General features: G+C 40.2%; 1 protein-coding gene across 1 annotated transcript; it reads right to left on the bottom strand.

The window, feature by feature from the left end:
- Nucleotides 1–14,291: 14,291 nt before the first annotated feature.
- On the bottom strand, nt 14,292–24,043 carry NECAP1 (NECAP endocytosis associated 1). Its single transcript, XM_090272814.1, has 8 exons — nt 23,940–24,043; nt 19,165–19,265; nt 18,903–19,007; nt 18,147–18,228; nt 17,223–17,331; nt 16,948–17,131; nt 14,833–14,929; nt 14,292–14,497 (listed from the first exon to the last, which is right to left on the bottom strand). Exons 1-8 carry the CDS (start codon nt 24,032–24,034, stop codon nt 14,449–14,451), a joined length of 822 nt encoding a protein of 273 aa, XP_090128940.1. The 5' UTR covers nt 24,035–24,043; the 3' UTR covers nt 14,292–14,448.

The following is a 24,043-nucleotide window of genomic DNA, read 5'->3' on the forward strand; positions in this document are numbered from 1 at the left end:
TCTGAACTCACCAGCAAGAGTAAAATTTAAGTATTTGTGTGCATCTACATACAAACATAATTATTTGTAGACCAACCAATCTTGGTTTATACTCACTTCGGCGGCATTCGCTTCATCATTTGTGGCTGAAAAACTCATGTCAGCTTCCCATTTTCAACAGTTAGCATCCTCTAATGCATTGGGGAAGTGAAACTTCAGGTCATATATCTTCTGAACTTTTTTCCTCAGTGCTCTCTGCTTTTCCTTGCTGTTCTTAACTAGCTTCATCACGAATCTCCATTCATTTTGCTAAGTTACCTCCAGCAACTTCTGAAAGTGGCTCTCTCTGTTGGATGTTAGAAGAATAGGCCACCCTTCTCTACTCCATTCTTCTCTATCTCTTTAATGGCCACAATAGCGCAACAAAAGGGTATACAGGTATATATAACTATTTTTAACAATTAAGACAATTTAATGAAATCACAATACAAAAAGAGATAAACTGAGTGCTAAATATAACTTTTTTCCAAAGGCCAAGAAAAAAACACTCCAGAAACTAAATTCTCTGTGTGAAATCTTTCCACATACTGGCTCCCAGCTCACACCTGATTTATTTAGCTTCCCCCAAATAATCCTCCTTCTTTTAATCTCTCCCACTTAACTCATCCCCCTTCTATAACACACACACACTCACACACACATCTATATTTATTTCTATATCTAAACATATTGAAAATATTAATTCACACTAATACCTTTGATTCTACCCCAGCACTAAGAGCTCATTCCAGTTTGCTCTGTTTCCACATTTTTAACTCCCTCTGTGACAGTAAGAAATCTGCTTCTATTGTCCTGGCTGGTGTGGCCCAGTTGGTTGGAATGTCATCCTGTAAACTGAAAGGTCACAGGTTTGATTCCTAGTCAGGGCACATACCCATGTTTGGATTTGATACCCATTGGGGTGCATACAAGAAAGCAACCAGTTGATGTTTCTCTCTCTCTCTTTCTTTTGCAAATCAATAAATATTTTTTAAAATTTTTTAAAGAAATAAACTTTTGTGAACAATAATACAATCTACTCCAATCCCTTTGTCTTAGCCGTTTGGACTGCCATAATAAAAATCCTATGGACAAGGTGGCATAAATAACAACTGTTTATTTTGCACAGTTCTGTTAACTGGGAAGTCCGTGATCAAGGTGCCAGAAGATGCAATATCTGGTGAGACTCCTTCCACTTTCCTAGTTCATAGATTACCATCTTCTCACTGCATCCTCACATGGCAGAAAGAGCAAGGGAGCTCTCCACCCGCATGACCTAATCATGTTCCAAAGCCCCCTCCTCCTACTATTATCCCATTAGGGCTAAAATTTCAACATATAAATTTTAGGGGATACTGATATCCAGCCCATAGCATTCTTTAAATTATTTAGCCAAGGGATCTCAAAAATGGAACATACAAGTGCCCCAGATGGTTTAAAAGAGGATCCTCTAGGGCACAGAAATAAAATGCTAGAACTTCTATTTACAGGTGTTTAAAATATTAAGGAAAATCAGTGTCAGAACATCGCAGCAGCTGGACTGCTTGCCCGAACTGTTGACATATGCAAATTAACCATATGCAAATTAACTTGCCAAATGTGTTGATGGGTAAACTCACCCTAACCAAAGTGTATGTTTGGCAAGGTATGGAGATGGCGCCTGCACATGCACAGGCAGGTGATTCCTACAGGCCCATGTGGGTGACCAGGAGTCTCCACTCCTCCTTCCTTTCTGATTTCCCCCTTCCATTCCCCTTTCCCCGACAGGCCTGTGAGGTGGACCAGGAGTTAGTTTCCCCCTGCCCCGCCCCCGCTTCCCTTGCTCCTACAGGTCCTTGGGCCCTTGAGTTGGTCCAGGAGTTTCCTCTTTCCTCCACCCCCTTCCCCCATTTTTCCTCAGTAAACCTTGTGTTTAAACCTAGGGTGGTCTCCGGGTGATTTCTCAGAGCAAGGCTACCTGACAATAAGGTTTGCTAATAACATATGAATTGAGTGTTTTTTACATGTCACGTGTGGTAGAGGATCTATCATGAAGAAAGAGTGGCGGTTTCACAACTCTGAGAGTTGATGGTGTATCTTCACCTGTTCATTGATTTTCCACATGTGTCATGGAAATTGTGCAATCAAGAATTTGACTGGCCTCGAGAAACAAGATGGCGGAGGAGTAAGTGGAAGCTACACTAACCTCCTCCCAGAACTAGTCTGGATTTACAACTTAATTTTGGAGAAATCATCTGGAATAACCAACCGAACACTAGCTGGAGAGAAGTCTTATAACCACAGAGAGACAGAAAAGGCCACTACATCACAACGTGACCAGTAGTGAGTGTGGAGACGTGGAAGGACTGGCTGGGCTCACACGGGTGACAGCTGAAGGGACTGAGAAATAGCTCAGGAGCTGGGGGTTCCCCCTGAGAAGGGCAGGGTCTAAACTCCCAGCTGGGCTCCCCAGCCTACAGCAACAAAGTGGAAAGTAAAATAGTATCCAGCTGAGAAAAGTGAAAAGCCACAGGGTTTCTTGCTAGCTGGAAAGAAACAGCTGGAGAAAAAGAGCTCTTAAGCGGATCACATACAAAAATATTTTGCCCCCACTTACCCTGGGCTCGAGTAGAGGGAAGGCAGAGAGGACTGGAGAGTTTGGTGTGGTGGCTTTGACGGGAGAACTGGGGAAGCAGCCGACTGGGTCCCAGTGCTGACTCATCCCCACACTGCAGGCAGACCATCCCCTCCAAGTGGCATCAGCCTGAGGGGAAGCAAAGGCCCTGCCTACAGGAATTAAGCTGTCACACCCACGGTCCTTAAGCCTGATGGCTAATCACAGATTGAATAGATTAACAACTAAAGAAGCCAGACAAAGGCAGTAGATCCCTGGAAGTCTCCAACGGGCTGCCTAGGCCCAGACTGGTACTGGATCTGACGCCACCAGGGGCAGATCCAGGAAGTGCAGATCATTCTAAGAAGCACCAACAAACAATAGGAGTCACAAAAATGGGGAGACAGAGAAACAACCCCCCATCGAAAGGAAAGGTAGAATTCCCAGAAAGAGTGCTAAATGAAATAGAGGGAAGCCAACTATCAGATATGGAATTGAAAGCATGGATTATGGAGAAGCTCAATGAGCTCAGCGGAAACTACAAGGAACTCCAGAAAAACTACAAGGAACTTACTGAGAATTACACCAGCATGAAAAAGGACATAGAAGCTATCAATAAGAGCCAGGAGGAAATGAAGAATACAATCTCTGAATTGAAGAACACAGCAGAAGGAATTAAAAACAGGCTAGAGGAAGCAGATCGGATCAGCGAGCTGGAAGACAATGTAGACAAAAACTCCCAGACAGTGCAACAAAATGAAAAAAGATTGAACAAGACTGAAGAGGCTCTAAGACAGCTGCAGGACAACATAAAACATAATAATATCCATATCATAGGAATTCCAGAAGGAGAAGAAGAAGAGCGGGGGATAGAAAACCTCTTTGAAAAACTAATGACAGAAAACTTCCCTAACATGAGGAGAGAAAGAGTCACGCAAGTCCAGGAAGCACAGAGGGTCCCAATGAAGATGAACCCCAACAGGCCCACTTCAAGACACATCATAATTAAAATGCCAACATTCAAAGACAAAGAGAGAATCCTAAAGGCAGCAAGGGAGAAACAACTAATAACATACAAGGGAACTCCAATAAGGCTTTCATCAGATTTCTCAGCAGAAACACTACAAGCCAGAAGGGAATGGCAAAAAATATTCCAAGCAATGAAAAACAAAGGCCTATAACCAGAATACTCTACCCAGCAAGACTCTCATTCAAAATGGAAGGTGAAATAAGGAGTTTCCAAGACAAAAGAAGGCTAAAAGAATACATCTCCACCAAACCAGCATTGCAAGAAATGCTAAAGGGTCTGCTTTAAGAAGATGAAGAAACAGAGAGAGACAGAGGAACACGAGTACAAAGGGGGAAAATGACAATGAATAAGTACTGAAAGAAAGAAGGAACTTCTACCATTTGCAACAACATGGTTGGAACTAGAGAGAATTATGCTTAGCGAAATAAGCCAGGCAACGAAAGAAAAATGCCTTATGCTATCACCTATTATGGGAAACTAATGAACAACACAAACAAATGAGCAAAATTGAACCAGAGGTATGTAAACAAGGAATAAACTAACAGTAACAAAAGGGGAGATGGGAGGGAGAGAAGGGGGTAAAAAGGGGAAGGGTCTAGTCAAAGAACATGTATAAATGACCCATGGACATGGACAACTGAGTGGGGACTAAGTGTTGGAGAAGAAGGGGACAGGGCACAGGGAGGCAAGAGGGGGAAAAAAGTGGGACAACTGTAATGGAAAAACAAACAAAAACAAATTTTTAGTGGGGGAAAAAATAAAAATATAAAGAATGGAAATACAAGTTCAGTGAATATTGGAAGGACAAGGATTTTCCTTCACACTGTATATTTTTCTCCCTATCTGATCCCTCCAGAGTTTGGCATTCTAAAGAATTAATTATTTAGAAAAAAGAAGAAGAATATATGAAAGGGTGAGGCAGAAGAGCTTGTATATACGACCCATGGGCATGGACTTGCGGGGGATTGTTGGGGGAGGGTGGTGCTGGGTGGAGGGGAGCAAAGGGGAAAAAATTGGAACTATTGTAACAATATAATCAATAAAATACACTTAAAAAAAAAGAATTTGACTGGCCTCTAAATATTCTTATTTCCTGAGTAATTGGAAGTGTCTTTTTTAATATGATACTTTATGTTAATGAAGTCACTCATACTGGGACCCTAGATAGTTTATGCTAACAAGATGATTCAAGATGGGGATTGGCCAAGCCAGAAAGCACAAGAATGGAATTAGAATGTTGGGGCTTGGAGCTGTGAGATACCAATCTAGACAGTAGAGGGAAACTGGAGATCGAGTTTGACCTTGTGTCAAATGATCCAATCAAGAGTGCCTATTGAAGAGGTTCAAAACAAGTCTCCCCAAGATGTGATATTTTGGCATATTAATTATTTTGAGCTGAAGGCACTTGAGACCTTGTGAGAAAGTTTTACCTCACCATTTAAAAATTTCAGAAAGGGACCTTGCCCATAATAAGACATAATTTATTATGACCTACCTATAGAGCAGGGAAAATTTCTAATTACTGAATGTCTGCCCTTCTTATTGTCCTGTAAATGACCTTCTTCCCCTCTGAAGCCCCAAAGTGCCTTACCTCATTTTAACTTCCTGTATCTGAAGTTCTCATGTATGTTGGGTTCTCACACATACATATGTAATAAAATTTGGTTATTTTCTCTTGTTAAACTATCTCATGTAGATTTAATTAGACCATCCAGAAGAACCCAGCGGGTAGAGCAAAGTTTCTTCCTCCCCACACTATGTAATAAATCCTGAGTTATTCTAGCAAATTATCAAACTTGATGGAGTCATGAGAACCTCCAAATTTGTAGGCAGTTGATAAGAAATGAGGGTAACCCTGAAACCCCCAAACCTGACTAGTGGTTAGTCTCTGAAATGAGGGCAGTCTTGTTGAGAACTTAAGCTACAAAATTTGGCCTAACTCTAGGGAGTTGGTACCAGAAGTCATTGTAATACCTCAATATGGTTAATTTCATAAAAACAAGATGTTTATTAGAATATATATAATATTTTCAGCAAGATAAAAAGTGACCATCTTGTTCACTTTGCAAATTACCTAAGAGGGTTTGGAAATATTAAATATTGCTGTGCTTTATAAAAAGGACAAGTGTTCCAATTTTCCTTTTTTCAGTGCTGAAAATAGCTTCCAGTGGCATGCACATTAGCAGACACTAAAGCCTGTGAGCATGCATGCATGTGCGCACACACACACACACAATTAACCTGTGCTTTCAAGCTAAAGGTGATGTTTTTACAATAAGTGAAAAAACTACTTTTGTTTTTAATATAAACTTTATTTAGTATAGTTTTAGATTTACTCAAAAGTTCACGAGAGTTCCCATCTATCCCTCACCCAGTTTCCCATTTTGTTAAATTTATATTTACATTTACAGAGATTAGTCATAACTAAGGAATTAACATCAATACATTATTATTAACTAAACTCCTCATAGTATTCAGATTTTACCAGTTTTTTCCTAATTCCTTTTTCTGTTCCTGGATTCCATCCTGATACCACATTATGTTTAGTCATCATATCTCCCAAGGCTCCGCTGGGTATGATGTTTTCTCAAACTTGCCTTGTCTTTGATGACTTTGAGGAGTACTTGTTAAATATTTTGTAGAATATCCCTCAATTTTGGTTCCCCTAATGTTTTCCTCATAGTTTGAGTACGGTTATGGGTTTATGGGATGAAGACCACAGAGATGAAGTAACATTTCATCACATTATATCAAAGGCATATACTAATGAACATGACTTATCATTGATGTTGTTAACCTTGAACCCCTGGTCAACATAGCATTTACCAGGTTACTCCATTATACAGGGTGGAGCAAAAGCAGGTTTACAGTTGTTTGTACAGAAAATAGTAATTAATAATAATACAAGAATAAACTCTGTTTCACATACTCACAACTGTAAACCTACTTTGCCCCACCCTGTATTCTTCCTGACTCCCTTTCCATACTATATTCTCTGGATGCAAGTCACCTAGCATACCCTACAGTCAAGGCTGGCAAAGGGAGCTTCACCTCCTTTTGGGGAAAGTATCTAATGAACTTATTTGGAATTCTAATGCATAGGAGATTTGTCTATTCCCCATTTATTTATTCCATCATTTATTTATATCAATCTGAATTCATGGATATTTGGGGGGTTAAAATCTAGGTTGTAATCTAATACTACGCTATTTATTTTGTTGCTCAGAGTCTACCTTTGGACACGCAGGAGCTTTCTTTTTTAAAAGATTTTTTTTATTTTTAGAGAAAGGGGAAAGGAGAGAGGGAAACATTGATGCATGAAAGATACAGTGAGCAGTTGCCTCTCGCACACCCCCAACTGGGCACCTGCCCCACAACCCAGGCATGTGCCCTGACTGGGAATTGAACCGATGACCTTTTGGTTCACAGGCCAGCACTCAATCCATTGCATCACACCAGCCAGTCGTGTTTGAACCCTCTTTGGAAAATCCATACTTGGAGTCTTAAGACAAACTCTAGAAGTAAAATCCAAAGGGGGCCTCTTGGATTTTTTTAGAACAAATCATGCCCTTTTAGCAAGTTACCATTCTAGTCTTTAAAATGCCTTTAGTTTGCTATTGGTTCCTCACAGATCCAGAATAGATGATCATGGGACAAGAAGTAAAAATGCAACCTAACAATCAATAACCAAGAGTCGTCTCTTCTGAGTGAAAGAGTCAATAATGCCTAACAGTTTGGATTTAAATATAGACAAAGGGAATAAAATAAGGCCTTGGACAAGCACTAAGGAACAAACTGAAACTGAGACCTCTGCCTAAGACAGAATTCTTGTAAAACTGTAAATTAAGTGAAAGGGAAACTAGAAAGAGACCACCCATCAGTACCACCTCTCCCTGGGCTCAAGATCAGAAAAGAAAAGTCAACAGGAAAGTACAAGGTGAATCAGGAATATCTTGTTCCATCAAATATAAAGAAACTAAATAAATTATTTTTCAGTGTCACTAAAATTGTGCCCTAGGAGACCACAGCCTCGGTCCCCACAAAAAGATCAATTACACAGCTATCCATGAATAAAAACAGCTCCAGAAGAATTCTGGATGGGGTCCACTTAAGAAACTAAAGGAATACACTAAAACAAACAAAACAAAGAAACGAACAAAAAACACAAGGATAACCACACAAAAGGGAAGACAGCTCCATTTAGCCTGCATCATCCCACCCACCAAGCCAGCACTGAACAGCACCAAGAGGAAACTATCTCGTTAGAAAGAGTTCCCCTTATCTAGAAAGAAGAGTGGGATGAGTGATCAGCTTCCTTAGCCTTTTGGGGGAACTTCAGAAAGGCCCTGTTTCTATTTCACCCCACCCATACTGGCAAAGCCAAGCTACACAGAGACAGCTAGGAACAAGGAAGAGAAACAGTGGGCACATCAGTCAGTTAGTGACCTGCTCTGCAGACTGCAGAAAATTACAGCTGCAGCAGATCCCTGCAGATTTCATCAACTTTCAACCCATTGACTGATGTCATCTACCTGAGTCCCTCCCCACCCTCTCCAACATTCTATTTCAACTGTAACTGGAGCCCTTGACCCACAACGTGGCTAGCCCAGGTCTTTGCAGCTGCACGAATATGAGATGGCAGCACAGACCCCAGCAGCTGACCCCAAACACCAAATGCACACTGCAGGCTAGCCTCCCTAGCTGTGCACTTGCATGCTGTCACCAGCCACCACTGCAGGGCGCACAACAGAGGTGGAGACTATGCAACAACTAGAGAACATGCCAACAGCCAGGGACCCCACAGCTTCCAGTGAGCTCATAGTTGGCTCCGGCCCTTGCTGCCTTTCCTGGTCCCCACCGCTGCATGTATGTCTGCACCAGGCCCAGCCACTTCACAAGCACCTGCAGCTGGTCCCCACAGCAAAGTGTGCACACACCACCGCCTCCAGCCACCAGCACTGCCTGCCAGCATCCCTAGCCCTGGATGTGGAGGCATTGCTGAGTACAAAAGCCCTTACAGCCTCTGTAGATCCCTGGCAGTGCTCACCAAGGATCATGTTGTCTGTCGAACTGTGGACCCCAACAGCCTCAGCTGAAGTCACATTCAGTACATGTTGTATACGTGTGTACAATGTTACATACCAGTTATATCTCAATAAAAATTAAATATATTTTAAAAAGGATAGAAACTCCCATCATTTTGCCCTTATGCGTACCATCTCATTGCACCTCCTGATAGCTAGAATTAGAATAGCACTGACATAGAGGTTACTATATGCCAAGTCCTGTTCTTAAGCACTATAAATTTTTAACTTGTCACAAAACCTTATAAAGTAGGAACTATTATCCTCATTTTGCATATGAGGAAACAGGCAAAGTTTAAAGTCCAAGGTTCCAACAATTAAGTAGCAAGGCAATATGCCTCCTCCCCAATCCATGTTCATAACCATTACTCTTTAGTGTCCATTAATTATCTATTTTGGTGGGTATTGGGGGTCATTGATAAGTATGTGCCCCATTCAAATATTTACTTAAGTATCAAAGTCTAATGAAAGTATTGTTCTGTACTTCATTTTCTACCTCCTCAAACATCTATTTTTCCACATTCCCAACAAGCTTTGGATTGGATGCATGTTTAGACTCCACAGACAAAATGTCCCTTGGCAGTCTTCTTTTGTCTTTCGTTTTAAATGCCTCCCGTCCGCGGAAAGAATGAGCGGTATTTCCTAGGTGTGCTAGTTGCTACGAGGAGCACGCCATCTAGTGGCCCTTGGTTTTCATGCAGCCAGAAAAACATTCACGGAAAGGGCTCCAATAACATTTCTCTACTGTTATAGGTTTAGTAGCAGAGCACACATAATATTAAAAAGCAAATTTTTAAAAATCCATAATGGGTCTTAATGCATTATTGTGTTTAATTGAGGAGATAACACTACCCTTATATTGCTAGGACAAAACATCAGGCCACAGTGGACCATTATTTTACTCCTGGCTCAGATGTAAGCAGCTCATGTGTGCCAGCTTTTTAAAAAAGATGCCAGCCCTGTATCTTGATAGCTTTCAAAAGATGACCAAAAATTACAATTATTGCAAATTTTAAAAATAAATTTCAGGCCATAAAGTTGCTGTGAAAACCTTATATGTGGAATTCAAAAAACAAACAAGCAGAACAGAAACAGACACATACAGAGAACATTTTGACAGTTAGATGGGGGTGGGGGAGAGTGGGTGAAAAGGTTGAAGAGATTAAGAAGTAGAGATTGATAGTTACAGAATAGTCATGAGGATGTAAAGTACAGCACAGGGAATGTAGTTAATAATATTGTAATAACTACGTATGGTGTCAGATGGGTACTAGACTTACCAAGGTGATCACTTCATAAGTTACATAAATGTCTAATCACAGGGTTGTATGCCTGAAACTAATACAGTATTGCATGTCAACTGTAATTCAAAACTAGAAATTTTTTAAAAAGACACTTTCTAATAAATAAGGCTAAATTTCTCATTTAAAAATTTGCTGTGAAGATCATCACAAGCCTACTCATCCCCCAGGGTTCAGAGACCTTCAAATAAAGATAACTTCCTTTCATGTGATTGATGGAGAGCACTTGAGTTTGAGTTCTAGAATCACAAACCATATGTAATTTTCTTCATGTACAGTTATGAGTCAATGACAGAAATTATTGTTTTTTAAAGCTAGACAATAACTAGAACATAACCAAAGTGCAATGCAGTCTTTAGCCAGGTATGATAATGAAAAGGAGACAGTAAGCTACCAAATTTATCAGCAGCTATGCTACACAATATACAATTTTCCTTCTTCCACGCCATAGGGTCTATATATCAAAGTAAAATCAGTTTTCTCTATGGCTTTCTTGATCCCAAGTATTGACTGACTTGGGAGCAAATAAATGAGATTTTTCTGCAACTTTGACAAAGCATATAAGGAATGCTTAGGTCATGTAGCTAGGAACAACCCAAATGAGAATGAGTAAAAGAAGGGAAATACCTGAGTTCTAGTCCCTCTTCACGGAAATCACTGTTAATTCAAGAAGCAGTGAATGAGCCTCTACTATCTAAAAAGGCAAATGGGAAGTATGGTGAGTAGATAAAAATGAAGACACAGTTCTTACACTCAAAGAGCTCACGAGCTAGTAAGGAAAAGAAATTCAAGAGGAACCCCAAGAAAAGGGAGGTCATCTTTCAGAGTGGGAGGACACGTGAGCTAGCTTTACAGGTTGGGAAGGATTTTAACATGTAGGAATAGAGGAAAAGGCATTTTAAGCAGAAGAAATTTTTAGCAAGCATTCAGTGCTCCCAGTGCTGATGACATTTGAAGAATGACTAAATACCCTGGTCAACTGGAGAGTATGGTGAGTGAAAGGGAAAACTAAGAGCAGATGATGAAATGGTACTTTGAACTTTATTCTGTAAGCAAAGGAAAATCATTAATTCAAAAGAACATAAGCACCCCTATGTCCATTGCAGTGTTATTTACAATTGCCAAGGCATGGAAGCAGCCCAAGCGTCCATCAGTAGATGAGTGGATAAAACAGCTATGGGACATTTACACAGTGGAATACTACTTGGCAGTAAAAGAAAAAATTTTACCCTTTGCAACAGCATGGATAGATCTGGAGAGCATTATGCTAAGCAAAATAAGCCAGTTAGAGAAAGACAAATACCAATGATTTCATTTATATGTGGAATCTAATGAACAAACTGAACAAGCAAAATAGAGCCAGACTCACGGAGTAGGCTGACAGCTCTGGAGACGGAGGTGGGGGAGGGGTTAGGGGGTAGAGCGATTGAGCAAAAAGGAAAAAGGACTCACGGACATGGACAACAGTGTGGTGATTGCAGGGGGGGGGGAGGTGGGTATAAGGCGGTTACATGGTAATGGAAAAAATACAATAAAAATTTAAAAATTAGAAAAAAAATCATTAAAGGCAATAAGAAGGGGACAAAGGGCTTGGTTATAGGAAATTATCCTGGTGGCAACATGTAAACTGAACCGGAGGTAAGAAAGCTACTCACAAGTGACTATCTAGAAGGTTATCAGCATGGAGGAAATGAGGAGTAATAAAGTTCCACATTTTGCCCTGGCTGGGATGGCTCAGTGGATCCAGTGCCTGCTTGCAAACCAAAAGGTCGCTGGTTCGATTCCCAAGTCAGGGCACATGCCTGGGCTGCAGGCTGGGCCCCAGGTTGGGGGCGTGTGGGAGGCAACCCATCAATGATGTTTCTCTTTCTCTCCTTCTCCCCCCTTCCTCTCCCTCTAAAAATAAATAAAACCTTTAAAAAACTAAAAATAAAGCTGCTCATTTCGATCATGAAAACAAATGTCAATGTGTAACTGAGAAAGTTAGCTAAAAAACGATTGTCTACATTTTTCCTCCAACCAAACCTGAGGATCAGATACAGTTCTGTCAATGCCAGTGCCTCACAACCTCAGTAATGTCAGAAAGGTCATGGCTGGGGAAGCCATCTAAACCCTACCTTTGGATATCAAATGGTAAGGGATATCAGAATCTCTGGAGAGCAGTATGTTTTACTTTACAAAAAAAGAAAAAAAAGGCGAACAGCCAGATCCTTGTGATTCATCCATCTCCTGTGATAGTCACTGAATGAGAACTGCAAGATCCTCTAGCTTCCAAAGTCTATGACTCATTTTTATTCTATCTCTTACATTGATTTCTTTCATTTGTGCTGATTATAGTTCTGGGATGTGATAGGGGGCCTAGATCATGAAGATAATTTGAAGCAAATGAAATTAACAGTGCTAGCAAATAAATAATGAATATAAGTAATCTCTGTAAGGAGTGCTCTGTGGGTTTAGAAGCATGAGCAGAGGTGTAGCCTCAATTCCTCAAGAGCCCGTATTTTTTGAAAAAGAATAATAGCTATAAAATGTCCTTTTATTACCTACTGGCCCATTTGTACTGGATCAATTAAATTTTTAAAAAGGGAATGAAATAGGCATATTAAAAGAGACACTACCTTTTTCCATATTTTTAATTACCATTATTGCACCAATACACTTTATATACATATATCTTAAACTTCATTCAAACTTTTCAGCAATTCTAATACATAATATATTATCATCTTGAGAATACAAAGAACACAACATGGAGAAAGATTGAGAAAATAGGTTCCCAATAGTTAGTCACTAGTGATTCTATAGACTTTCCTTTTAGTGTTTTCTATGGAATTTTAAAATGCTCTGTAAGAATAGAGCTGCCTGGAAGGGGAGGCAATGAAAAGAAATGGACCCAAAGTTAAAAGGAGTCAAAATGGCAATCCAGGAGAGAATATATTTTGAAACTAAACATAAGGACTCCCTTCAGCCAGAGTATACACATCCAAATAGTTACTAAGGGAAGAGAGGATATCTTTTCATTCCATCCTCAAAACTGGTCATTAACAAACAAAATAGGTAGTACCCAGTCACCTGTGGAAGGGAACTCTCTTCACAGCATCGTAAAAGGAATGGCAGGGCAGAGGGAAAGGAACGTGGTGGGAGAGCAACTTGCCTTTGAGATACCCTGGGTGATGGGTGTCAACACTGTCATTTGGACAAAACCTATCACAGCTAAAGCGATGACTCTCCAACTTCCCTCATAAATGAGGATACATGTAATAGCAGCTTTTCTGATGAAGAGCGAGATGGATTGAAAATGTTTATGGAAAGGGGCCAGATACCCAGGCAGCAAGGCAATGTGGGTAGTGAATAAGAGTTAAGTGCTTTCAACCTCTCTGCTCTACAAATCAGATTAAGAACTCTAACCCCTCAACTTCAGGTTGAAATAATCAGGCAAATACAAAATAACACTTCAAATGTAGCAATTAGACGGAGCTGCAAGGAAGAACAGAAGGTCCTTCGATAAGCTGTTTTGTTATGCTGCTGACGAGATGCTGTAGGAACGTAACTCTTGCTTATATCAATGAGCCTACGCTAAAACTGGCTTTGTTACAAGTGGTTTAGCTTCAAGTCACGGACCTACTGACATTAAGTGAGAACTGACTGTAAACACTTCTCTATAATATAACCTGGAAAACACAGCTCCTTAAACCTCCTTCATCCAAGAGATACCCACTGATTGAAGATGTTGCATATTCAACACCCAAAAGAATAGTGGAGGTGCCACCAACATAACCCTCGTATCACAGAGAGACATGTAAACACATGAGAGGGTGATGGAACTGCACCCAGCACTGGGTGTTCACTGAACGGGGTAAGCCTGAAGGAGGGCATAGAGCAAAGACCCAAGAAACAGGCTTTTCTCCATTCTTCCCTATCAAAATTCTGTATTTGTAAACACTGAGGTCTGTCTGTCTATTTGCAGAGTCTTGGGTTAGTGGAAAGGGAAGTTTCAGGACTTTTGTTTCCCCTGAAATTGCTAAATAGGGCTTCACAAAGAGGGATACAAGAGTCATGAGATAATTCTGAAATATGTTAAAGAATTTAAAAGATGGAGAAAAATTTTGCAGATGTTAGGTCATTTTCCCCTCACAGAGACCCTGGCCTTTGGAGCTCTGCATAGTCAGCCACAAGTATGATAAGACCTACTATTCCCCTGCCTTGATAGTGAAGAGGAGATAACAGATAGTACTTTCTTGGCTGTACAGCAAGTAACAACACGGGAATGATATAAACCAGCTTGAACGCAATGGAGAAGCTATGAAAAAAGATTGTCCTGTAATTTTGGTTCTGGGGAGAGAAGGGATTCCTAACTTCCCTCACAGATTGGTGCCCTCAAGGTCATTTTATTCTTCAAGTCTGTCCTTAAGCCAATGCTATTCAGAACTGGACCCAGTTGGACGGTTGTGGGGCCTGGTTTGGAACAGAGCTGCAAGACAAAACAGAGGAAGCCAAAAGCATAGGATTAGGATAGCTACTCCATTCTTTACTTAATAGTTTCAAAGAAATCACTGCCCCAAATTCCTAAAACTATATTTCACAGCAATTCTACTTCCCAAGGCCTGAAATATCCCACTCAAACTTCATCCTACAGTGTTCTTTTATCCCACCATCCCTAGCACTGCTGTGATTATTACCTAGAATTCCTGCCGGAGACTCAGTATCACCTACAAACGCCCTGTTTTCCCAGATCAGAGACTTCATCTGACTGCATATGCCACCTATACCCTGACTGAGGGTATGTGGGGTTCACTATGCTCATACCTGGGTGCAGTACTAAAGTCTCCCCACAAGTCATTGCTGGCAGAAACTGGAGTTGGTGTTGGTGCCGTGACAGGGGCATCCAAATCTAAAAGGATATCTGAATATAAGGTAAGAGAAGAAGAAAAAAGGGGAAACATAATAAACACCTTAGAAATGAAAATGTTCACACAATCTATACACAGCAACTTTATTTCTAATAGACAAAAACTGACAACAACCCAGATGTCTCTGCATGGGTGGTGGTTAAACACACTTTGCTACATCCAAACCATGGAGTACTCATGAGCAATAAATAGGAAGCAACTGTTGATGTACACAGCAACTTGGATGATCTCAAGGGAATTATGCTGAGTGTAAAAAGCCAAACTCAAAGATCATATACCATAGCAGCAATTTTCAGATGGTGTGCTGCAACAATCTTTAAAACATGCAATACCTGACTATTTAGTCAGGGGCACTGACCTCTTTTCCCTTAAACTGTCAAATGAAAAAAATGACAGGAGCCAAAACAACAATAGCTGTCCGGTATAAATGAATCAAAATTATGCCTTTTTTTTTTCAGAACAGCAAAAAATACACTTATTGGTGTGTCGCAGAATTTTAGTGATTACTTTATGTGTGCCATGAGATGAAAAGGTTGAAAATTGCCTACTATATGGTTCCATTTATATAACATTCCTGATATGACAAAATTACAGAGACGGAGAACAGATAAGTAATTACCAAGGGTTAGGAGATTGAGGGAGGTGGGGAGGATGAGGGAGAAGAAGCTAAGAGGCTGGGAGGGAGGTATGGTTATAAACAAATGACACAAGGGATCCTTGTAGCAATAAAACTTCTCTGGCCCTGGCTGGTGAAGCTCAGTGGATTGAGCACTGGCCTGTGAACCAAAAGGTCACAGGTTCAATTCCCAGTCAGGGCACACGCCTGGGTTGTGGGCCAGGTTCCCCAAGTGGGGCCGTGTGAGAGGCAACCAATTAATGTATCTCTCGCACATTGATGTTTCTCTCCTTCTCTTTCTCCCTCCCTTCCTCTCTCTCTGAAAAAGTAAATAAATAAAATCTTTTAAAATTAAAACAAAGACAAACAAACAAAAAAACCTGTTTCTGTATGCTGACCATGGTGGTGGATCCAGGAATCTACACACAATAAGACTGCACAGGACTCTATATACATATACACACAAATGAAAACACATAAAACTGATAAAATCAAAGTAAGGTCAGTACTAGATGGTATCAAGGCCAATTTCCAGGTTGTGATATTAGACTATAATTTTGCAAAATGTTCTCATTAAGGGAAACTGGGTAAATGGTACAAGGGACTTCTTTGTATGATTTTTACAACTGTATGTGTATCTACAATTATCTCATAATAAAGTTTAATTTAAGAAAAATAAAATATAAACCTTAGATATTATCCCTAGCCTTCTGTTGACACTTATTATAACTCATAGATTGTAACATCTGGTTCTCTAGTCTTAGGAAAATTCTTTTTTGATTTCTAATGTTCTCATTCTTTAAATGTAAATAATTATATCTATTCTTTTTCCCACCAGGTAGTAAGGAAGAACAAAAATGTATTCACAAACCCAAATGTCTCATTTCCTCCCAACTACTCTCCTGAAGAAATGGAAAGGATTAAGAAATAATATTTACTAAATGTCTATTATGTTCCAAGTACTGTGTTAGGTGCAGTCCATCATATAACCTTCACAATCCTGGGGTAGTTTTACTTCTCCATTTTGCAGCTAAGGATACTGAAACTCACAAGAACTTAAGTAATATTACCAAGCACATTCAGATTTAAAGTAGCACAGGCATAACTGAAAACTCGGTCCATCTGACTCTCAGGCCTACTAGCATCTAACCAAGGTACAATGAAGGAAATAACCTTTTTAATATCCACACATTTTCTGCAAAGACCTACCAGATACAATGACTCTCAGTTCACTTGAAAAGCTCTGATCCCTTGCTAGAGGCTACCTGAATTTCCTTGGCAACACCAAGTGCCATTTAATAGAAAAAACACCAGCACTCTCCTTGGCAAACAGGTGTTATCCAGTTACGATCTAAGGTATGGTTTCTGAACGCTGAAAGTACTAGAGAAATTTACCTGCATCACTACCTCCATGGTTAGATTTTGGAATGGGTGGTGGAGTGACATGATTGCTGATGGCAACTGAGGAGGACGGTGGGGGAATAGTGACTTTGCCTCCAGGTGGGGGTGGGAGTAAGCTTAGGCCCCCAGTCCCTGCAGTCTTGGGCTTAGAAGTGCCTCCTTTCTTGGTTGTAATGTTCTAGAAGAGAAAAAAAGAGGGAGAGCAAGAGGAGAAAAGAGAAGTCACAGGCTATGGAAATACAGGAAGGGAGGGAAAAAAGCAAACTCACCCCAATACTCAACTTGATGGTCTGTCCTTCCTTGAAGCCCAGATCCAACTTGGGACGTGTGTCCATTTCCTGAGATTCTTTGGAAATCTCAGATTCCTGCTTTACCCACCTTCAGCAAAAGAGTAAGTTATCTTAACTTGGGATTCCCTGAAAGCAGAGTTTGACATACAAATTTGAATACAGCTAATTTTATAAAACAGGATTCCAGAAAGCAAAGTGAGGAAACATGAAGATCTAAGAAAGAAAGAAGAAAAAAAAAGGCCAAGAAAGAGGGCAACTAGGGCTCAGTATCTCTGAGGAACCAAACAGAATGTGCATTAAACTTGTTGCCCCAAAGGAGGGCATTTAGCCACCAATTCCCATCCCCCAGAGCTGAGGGCTGCCCCTGAGGGGGTGCTATCTCCTCAGTTCTTCCAGGCTGCACCCCTGTGCTGAGTGGGGGTCCACAATTTCAGAGAGTCCTGAGGCCACAAAGCAGACATATGCCTGCCCTGTGCATGGCGCTTCCCACTACAGCTACACCAAAGTCAGGTGGGCTGAAGAAATGGTGCAACAGGCACAAAACATGTCAGTTACACAAAGTGACAAAATAGGTATGTAACTCCCCACATATCTTACATACAGCCCCCGGGGCACTGTATGCCTCTCTCTGCCACTAAAAGCAACAGCAAATTCCCCAAAAGCATATACAAAAGCATCATCTCAAACCACTGTACAAGGGATCAAAAATATATTCTGGGGCTATAAGCAAAAGAAAAAACACAAAGATAATGTAAGGAAAGAACGAATGGAAAAATTTATACTCATAATAAGCTACTTAACCAAATAATGAAACCAGGAGATAAAAGAGATAGTGCTCACTCAACTGAGAAGCAGCTTTCCCCAAACCATTTAACCTGGTAACTAAGGACAGGCTTCACTCACTTGAAGTGATCTTGCAAGGAGACATTAAAGTCGAAGGCATCACCCCGATCTGTGAAGCCAATGCCAATGAAAGCGCTGCGCCCTGGGAAAAAGACAGGAATACTCACAGTAGGAGTGTCCCTAGGGCAAATTCTACCCAATGAAAATATAAGCCTACAGTTAGTCTGGGAATGTGAATCATTTTCTCACAGACTGGGGTCCACAAACTACATATAGCCCATGGTCCAAATGCTGCCATAGCTGGTTTTTGTAAATAAAGTTTTCCTGGAACACAGTCACACCACTTTGTTTACCTATTATCTATGGCTGCTTTCACACTACATCAGAACTGAGTAGCTGCAATAGAGACCACTTGGCCACCAAAACCTAAAATATTTACTATCTGTCTCTTTACAGAAAAAAATTTGCCAATCTCTGATACTGACTATGAAGAAAAGATAATGGATGCCCCAGATATAGATAATTTAAGATAGTCCCACCAAAACCCACCACAAACAACGAGTGGGTGATATGTGTAAGTTCTTTTGTTAGATATGTTTTATTTACATCTACCTATTACTTACCACGTCTTGAATTTGTGTTCATTATCTATTATAAATAACATGTTAATCTTTCTCCTTTAGCAACTATAGTTAATTATGGAGAACTGGGAGGAAAAACTTAGTAAACTCAAGTGTGATAAATGCAATCGGGACAATTTGCTAAAGTGCAACTATTCTCCTAATCCCATTGCATCCCAAATCTCAGATCCCTTACCAGTACCATCCTGGATCCGGATTACAAAGTAGCGGCTGGAGTCTGTCACTGTCTCCACAGCAATACCAGGATACTGTTCTACTGGTGCCTGAGCAAAGAGTTCCCCTGACAGGTAAGAAAAAGACTTCTTTGAGCAAAGGAAGCAAAAATCTAAAACTCCACTTAACTAGTATTTCCATTTCAGTCCCCAACTTGAAAGCACTTTAAAAAGCACACCAAAACAAATCCTTAATATGTTTAGAGGGTCACCAGCATAGATTACCTGAAACTTTATCCTCGAGTTTGATATAAGCAATCTTCCCTTTTGAAGTGATTCGGAGGCGACCAGTCCAATCAGGCTGGTCTAATTTCCAGTCAGATGCCCTACGATAGGAAAATGGGAAGCCTCAGGCCTCGGGTCCATATCTTTAATATACTAACAACCTATGCAGAATCATTTGCCATATTTCTATTTCCTTGTCCTGGATTACTTATTCTTTTTACCTATTAAACAGTCAACAAGACTAGTTCACGATCACCTCTATATAGATAACTTATGTTCCACACAGTCCAAAACAAAAAGACAATGTTAGTATTGGAGGATTCTGGATTCCAATAATACCATCTCTCATCAAGTTCAACAATATTTATAGGCAGTGTTCAATATGTTTGGGATACAACAGCAAATAAAGCCTCCTGCCCTCATGCATACATTCTAATAGAAAGTAGACTATAAAAAAGACATAATAAGTAAAATAACTAGTATCTCAGAAGGTGATGAGTACAAAGGTAAAAAGGAAATGCAGAGGCAGAAAAGGGGCATTGGGAGTGTAGTGGGAGAGCAAACAGTTTGCAGCAATCAAAAGGGTGGTCAGAGTAAGTCTTATTAATTAACAAGGTGAAATGTAAGGAAAAATGTGAAGGAAGTAAGAGTCACCCACACAGATAACTGGAGAAAAGCATTCCCGGCACAGGGAAGAGCTAGTACAAAGGTGTTGAGGTAGGAGCCTGCTGAAATGTTTGACTTCAAGCAAAGTAGCCACTGTAGTGAGAATAAAGTAAGACATGAGGGGAGACCTAAGAGAGGGGCTGGTCATGCAGGGCCTTATACGCCATTGTAAGAGCTTTAGCTTTTACTCCGAGTGAAGCAAAGGTGTGACATGATCTCCCTTTTATTTGAGGAGAATTACTTCGCTGTGTGTAGAAGCAGTGTAAGGATATGAATGCTGAGCAGGGGGATTACTTAGGAGACTATTGCAGAAATCTAGGAAGAAATAGTAGCAGAAGTTGCTAATTCTGGATATGATAAAGGTAATGGCAGCAAGATTTCTAACAGACTGCAGAGAAAGAGAGAAGTCAGGACAAGTCCAAAGTTTTTAGCCTTAGAAAAGAAGTTGCCAATAACTGAGACAAGAAAGGCTATATAGTTAGAGCATGTCTAGGGAGAATAATCAGGGGTTTCGAATATGCTGAATTTGAGATGTCTAGTAGATTTTCAAGAGAAGATATAGGGTAGACAGTTGAATATGAGTCTGGAGTTTAGGAAAGACAAGTGGGCTAAACATACAAATGTTCAAATGTTCATGAAACATTAGAAAACAATGAATATTTATCATCTATAAATGAATTTGAATGAAATCTAAGACATTTAAATATGACCAATTTTATAAAACATGGCATTTGTGATTCTGTTTTGCCAAGAGCGTTAAAAAGGGAGGGCAAAGTAAGTTATTAAAACTCATCCCTTTGGGACCTGAGAACCAAACTTCCAGCTTAGAAAGGTAACAACAGGGTATATCCGAACAAGAATGAGTTCAACAGGATAAGCAAAAGATGGAAAGGAGGAAAGTGAAGATCAGAATTAGCACAGACAGATTTCACAGACTTTTAAAGATAAATTCTTGTCATGCCCTTCTCTCTTGATGTCCTGCTCTCAAAGACACGTAAGTACTGAATCTGATCCAGATTAGAGTGCTCTAGAGGTCCATCTATTAAATTTTAAAAACTGGGCCCTAACCAGTGTGTCTCAGTTGGTTGGGTGTCATTCCACAAAGCAAAAGGTCACTGGCTCAATTCCTAGTCAGGGCACATGCCTGGCGTGGAAGTTCAGTCCCCGGATGGGGCATGTATGAGAGGTATGAGAGGCAACCTATCAAAGTTTCTCTCTCACCTCGATGTTTCTCTTCCTCTTTTTCTCCCTCCCTTCTTCTCTCTCTAAAAATAAAATAAATAAAAGATTTAAAAAAATTTTTTAAATTGAGTTACTACTTATTCTACCATGCTACAAAGAGCTAGACATAATGAAAATGGCTATTGAAAATATTAGGAACCAGCGTACCAGATTTGTTTCTTTAGACAGGTTCCTTTTCTTATTTATTGTGTGTGTCTAGTGGTCGATATTTAACAAATTCTGAATAAGTGAATGGATATTCATGGCAGCAATTTCCCTCAACCCTCAGCCTTAGTTCCTCTTCCATTCCCAAGACCTAGTTTGAAGAATTCTTGATTTGACTGGTCTTCTGACAATACTCTAAACCTCACAAATTTTCATCTACCTTAGCAATAAATCCTTACCGTAGTCACATGAAATAGGCGTGAAAACACTATCATCTCTCTCCCTCTCTAAATGAAGAAAAAGACAATAATACAGTAACTAATAATGTCTAAGTTCAAAGTCCAGTATTCTTTTTCATTAGATTATGACACACTATAGAATTTAATCCTAATTTAGTTGGGGAGAAGGGTAGTAATGAATTAAAAAGTTTTATAGGTTGGGAAACCAAATATAATTATTTATAGTTTCTCATCAACCTAGATTTTCCTTCCATTTGTGTGGTCAGTGACAGTCTGGAAAGCAACAGCTTGCACTAAGTGAATCAAAGTCATTTATTCCCTCTGATATTATTAGTTACCAAAAGAAAGGATGTCTCCTGCTTCCTAAAAAGCCCAGTTTTTCCTCTGATGGTAGCCTAGGGAATAAATCATGCTTATAATGTAAAATGGGTTCCAATACACAACAAAAAAGATTATCCACACAAGACAGAAAAGTAATATTTATCAAGCATTTATTATGTGTCAGTCATCATGCCCATTCTTATGAAAATTAAGTGAGAGGATCTTGCAGGGTAACTAGTATTATATCCATTTTTATAGACGAGGAAACTAAAACTCAAGAGTTAAGTGACTTGCCAAAGGTAACCCAGCAAATAAATGAGAATCACAATTCAAACTTAGTTCTGCGCCACTCGCTCACTACACTAAGAGTAAAAGAGAAAAATTAAGAAATTGCTCTGATGGCTCAGTGCAGTTAACTGAAATAGGATAAAGCCTGTGAATAAACTAGTAAATGAAGGTAGAGAATGCAGATGAATAAGAGAAGGCAGGTCTTTTAAAAAGCTTAAAGTAGAAGGAATAGAACCCCATTTCATGTGTATCACATCCTTTAGTTAATCTTAACACTAAAGTTGAAAGGCTTGAGCTATTTTCCTTATTTAACACTTCAATCAATGCTAATTCATGTGATTAAGTATAACCTACTAATTCCTTCTTACAGTCAACATTTACAGAGTGCCCACTATGTACCAGACACTGTGCTAGGCCGTGGGAATGTAAAATTTAAAAAGACCTCAAGTTGCTCATAGTCCAGTCTGGAGATACAGGAGACCAATCAATTATAATGTTGAAGGAAGAGCAGTGATAAAGACAAGCATAGATGCAACAGAAGCACATGGAATAGAAGCCGGAATGGAGGCGTCCAGGAGGGCTTCCCAAAGAAGGTGATGTCTCAGATGAGTCACACATAGACTACTACCATCAAAAAACAGGCTGATTCCTATTCATGCTCAATTTGGGGTCTCACTTGAAAGTGTGAAATCAGGACTGCCTCTTTGTCAAAAGGTACAACTCATAGTGTTGACTGCATAGGTCGGCAAGAACAAAGATACTGATTTGTAAGGAATGAACCTCTGCTACAAAAACAGTGGACACAGGGGAGAGAATAACTTTTCAGCCAAGGCAATAATAAATGCCAAGAAAAAAACATGATGATGATATGGGTCCAAGAGAGGAATAAAAACTATATATTTATATTCTGCTTTACTGTTTCCTAAATTCTTTCACATTATGTCATTTAACCCTCCAAAAACTTCTGTGAGGTACCTAACTACAGCAGATTTTATTATCGTTAACTTTTTTTTCCCCCTATTTTACAAATGAGAAAAATTAAGCTTGGAGAGGTTAAGAGCTTTGTCACAGCTGTTAATTTGCCAGGGCTCAGAGTCACACTTTTTTAAACATGTAACGCAACTGAGTTACATGTTAACTCTTTCCACTACTGACTTCATTACTTCCTACTGCATCCTCATTGAATAGCAAGGTGGTTAGTTAGTCCTGCAGAGAAAATGCTGTGTTGCCTCTGAAGGGAAAAACTATAGGAAAGGTTAACAAGAGAGGAAGGGAAGAAGATAGAAAATATTGTATAAACATCAAGAAACTATACTGAAGAGAAACAAAATGGACAAACACTGGAAAAGCTATGATCATAAATAACCTCTGCCCACTAGCAAAAGATCTGCAAAGGAAACCAATCTGTTGTGTTATTTGGTGGCAAGACTGACTGACAGCAGCACGAAAGATAAACTGGATCATGCAGAGAGTGGTCAAGAACACAGCGATTATTCAGACCTGTGCACGGAGTACTGGAAATGGAGCTTTGGATGGATGAGGGTGACAAACTAAAGGGGGCAGGGAAGAGCAGAGAAAGGTGACTGGCGACGGAGCAGGCAGAACTGGATGTGGATGATGGGGAGCAGAGGGGTAACCCAGAGAGGTCCGGGAGAGGAGAGATGGGAGGATGCAGGCTAGTAATTTTTTTTTCAGTGGCCGAAACGTGGACGATTGCCGTCACGAGTGGGGAAATTGCAGGAAGACAGGGCGATGACAATAAAGGTGGGGAGGCAAGCAAGGTGACAACCCCGAGGTGGGGCAATGGCCCGGACGAGCGGCATGAGAAGGAAACTGTCACCCCCTACCGGGTACGTGAGTGCTGTAGTTCAGTACCTGTAACCGCGGTTGGAAGCCCTGGGCGGAATCCGGTAGACGCTGACGTCGGGCTTTACGCACAGGACAGACTCGTACTCCAACTCCGCCGCCATCTTGGCTCT

Source organism: Furipterus horrens, unplaced genomic scaffold, assembly GCF_987537825.1.
Source record: "Furipterus horrens unplaced genomic scaffold, mFurHor1.1.pri manual_scaffold_4, whole genome shotgun sequence".
Lineage (NCBI taxonomy): Eukaryota > Metazoa > Chordata > Mammalia > Chiroptera > Furipteridae > Furipterus > Furipterus horrens.

Bases quoted from the DNA above. Each gene is read 5' to 3' on its own strand.
- NECAP1 (XM_090272814.1), bottom strand. From the start codon at position 24,034: ATGGCGGCGGAGTTGGAGTACGAGTCTGTCCTGTGCGTAAAGCCCGAC. The intron at 17,332-18,146 runs GTGAGTGAAGCC...CTTTTGCTGAAG, and splicing joins TCCTTGCAAGATCACTTCAA to GTGGGTAAAGCAGGAATCTG. The intron at 17,132-17,222 runs GTGAGTTTGCTT...TTTCTCTTCTAG, and splicing joins CCATCAAGTTGAGTATTGGG to AACATTACAACCAAGAAAGG.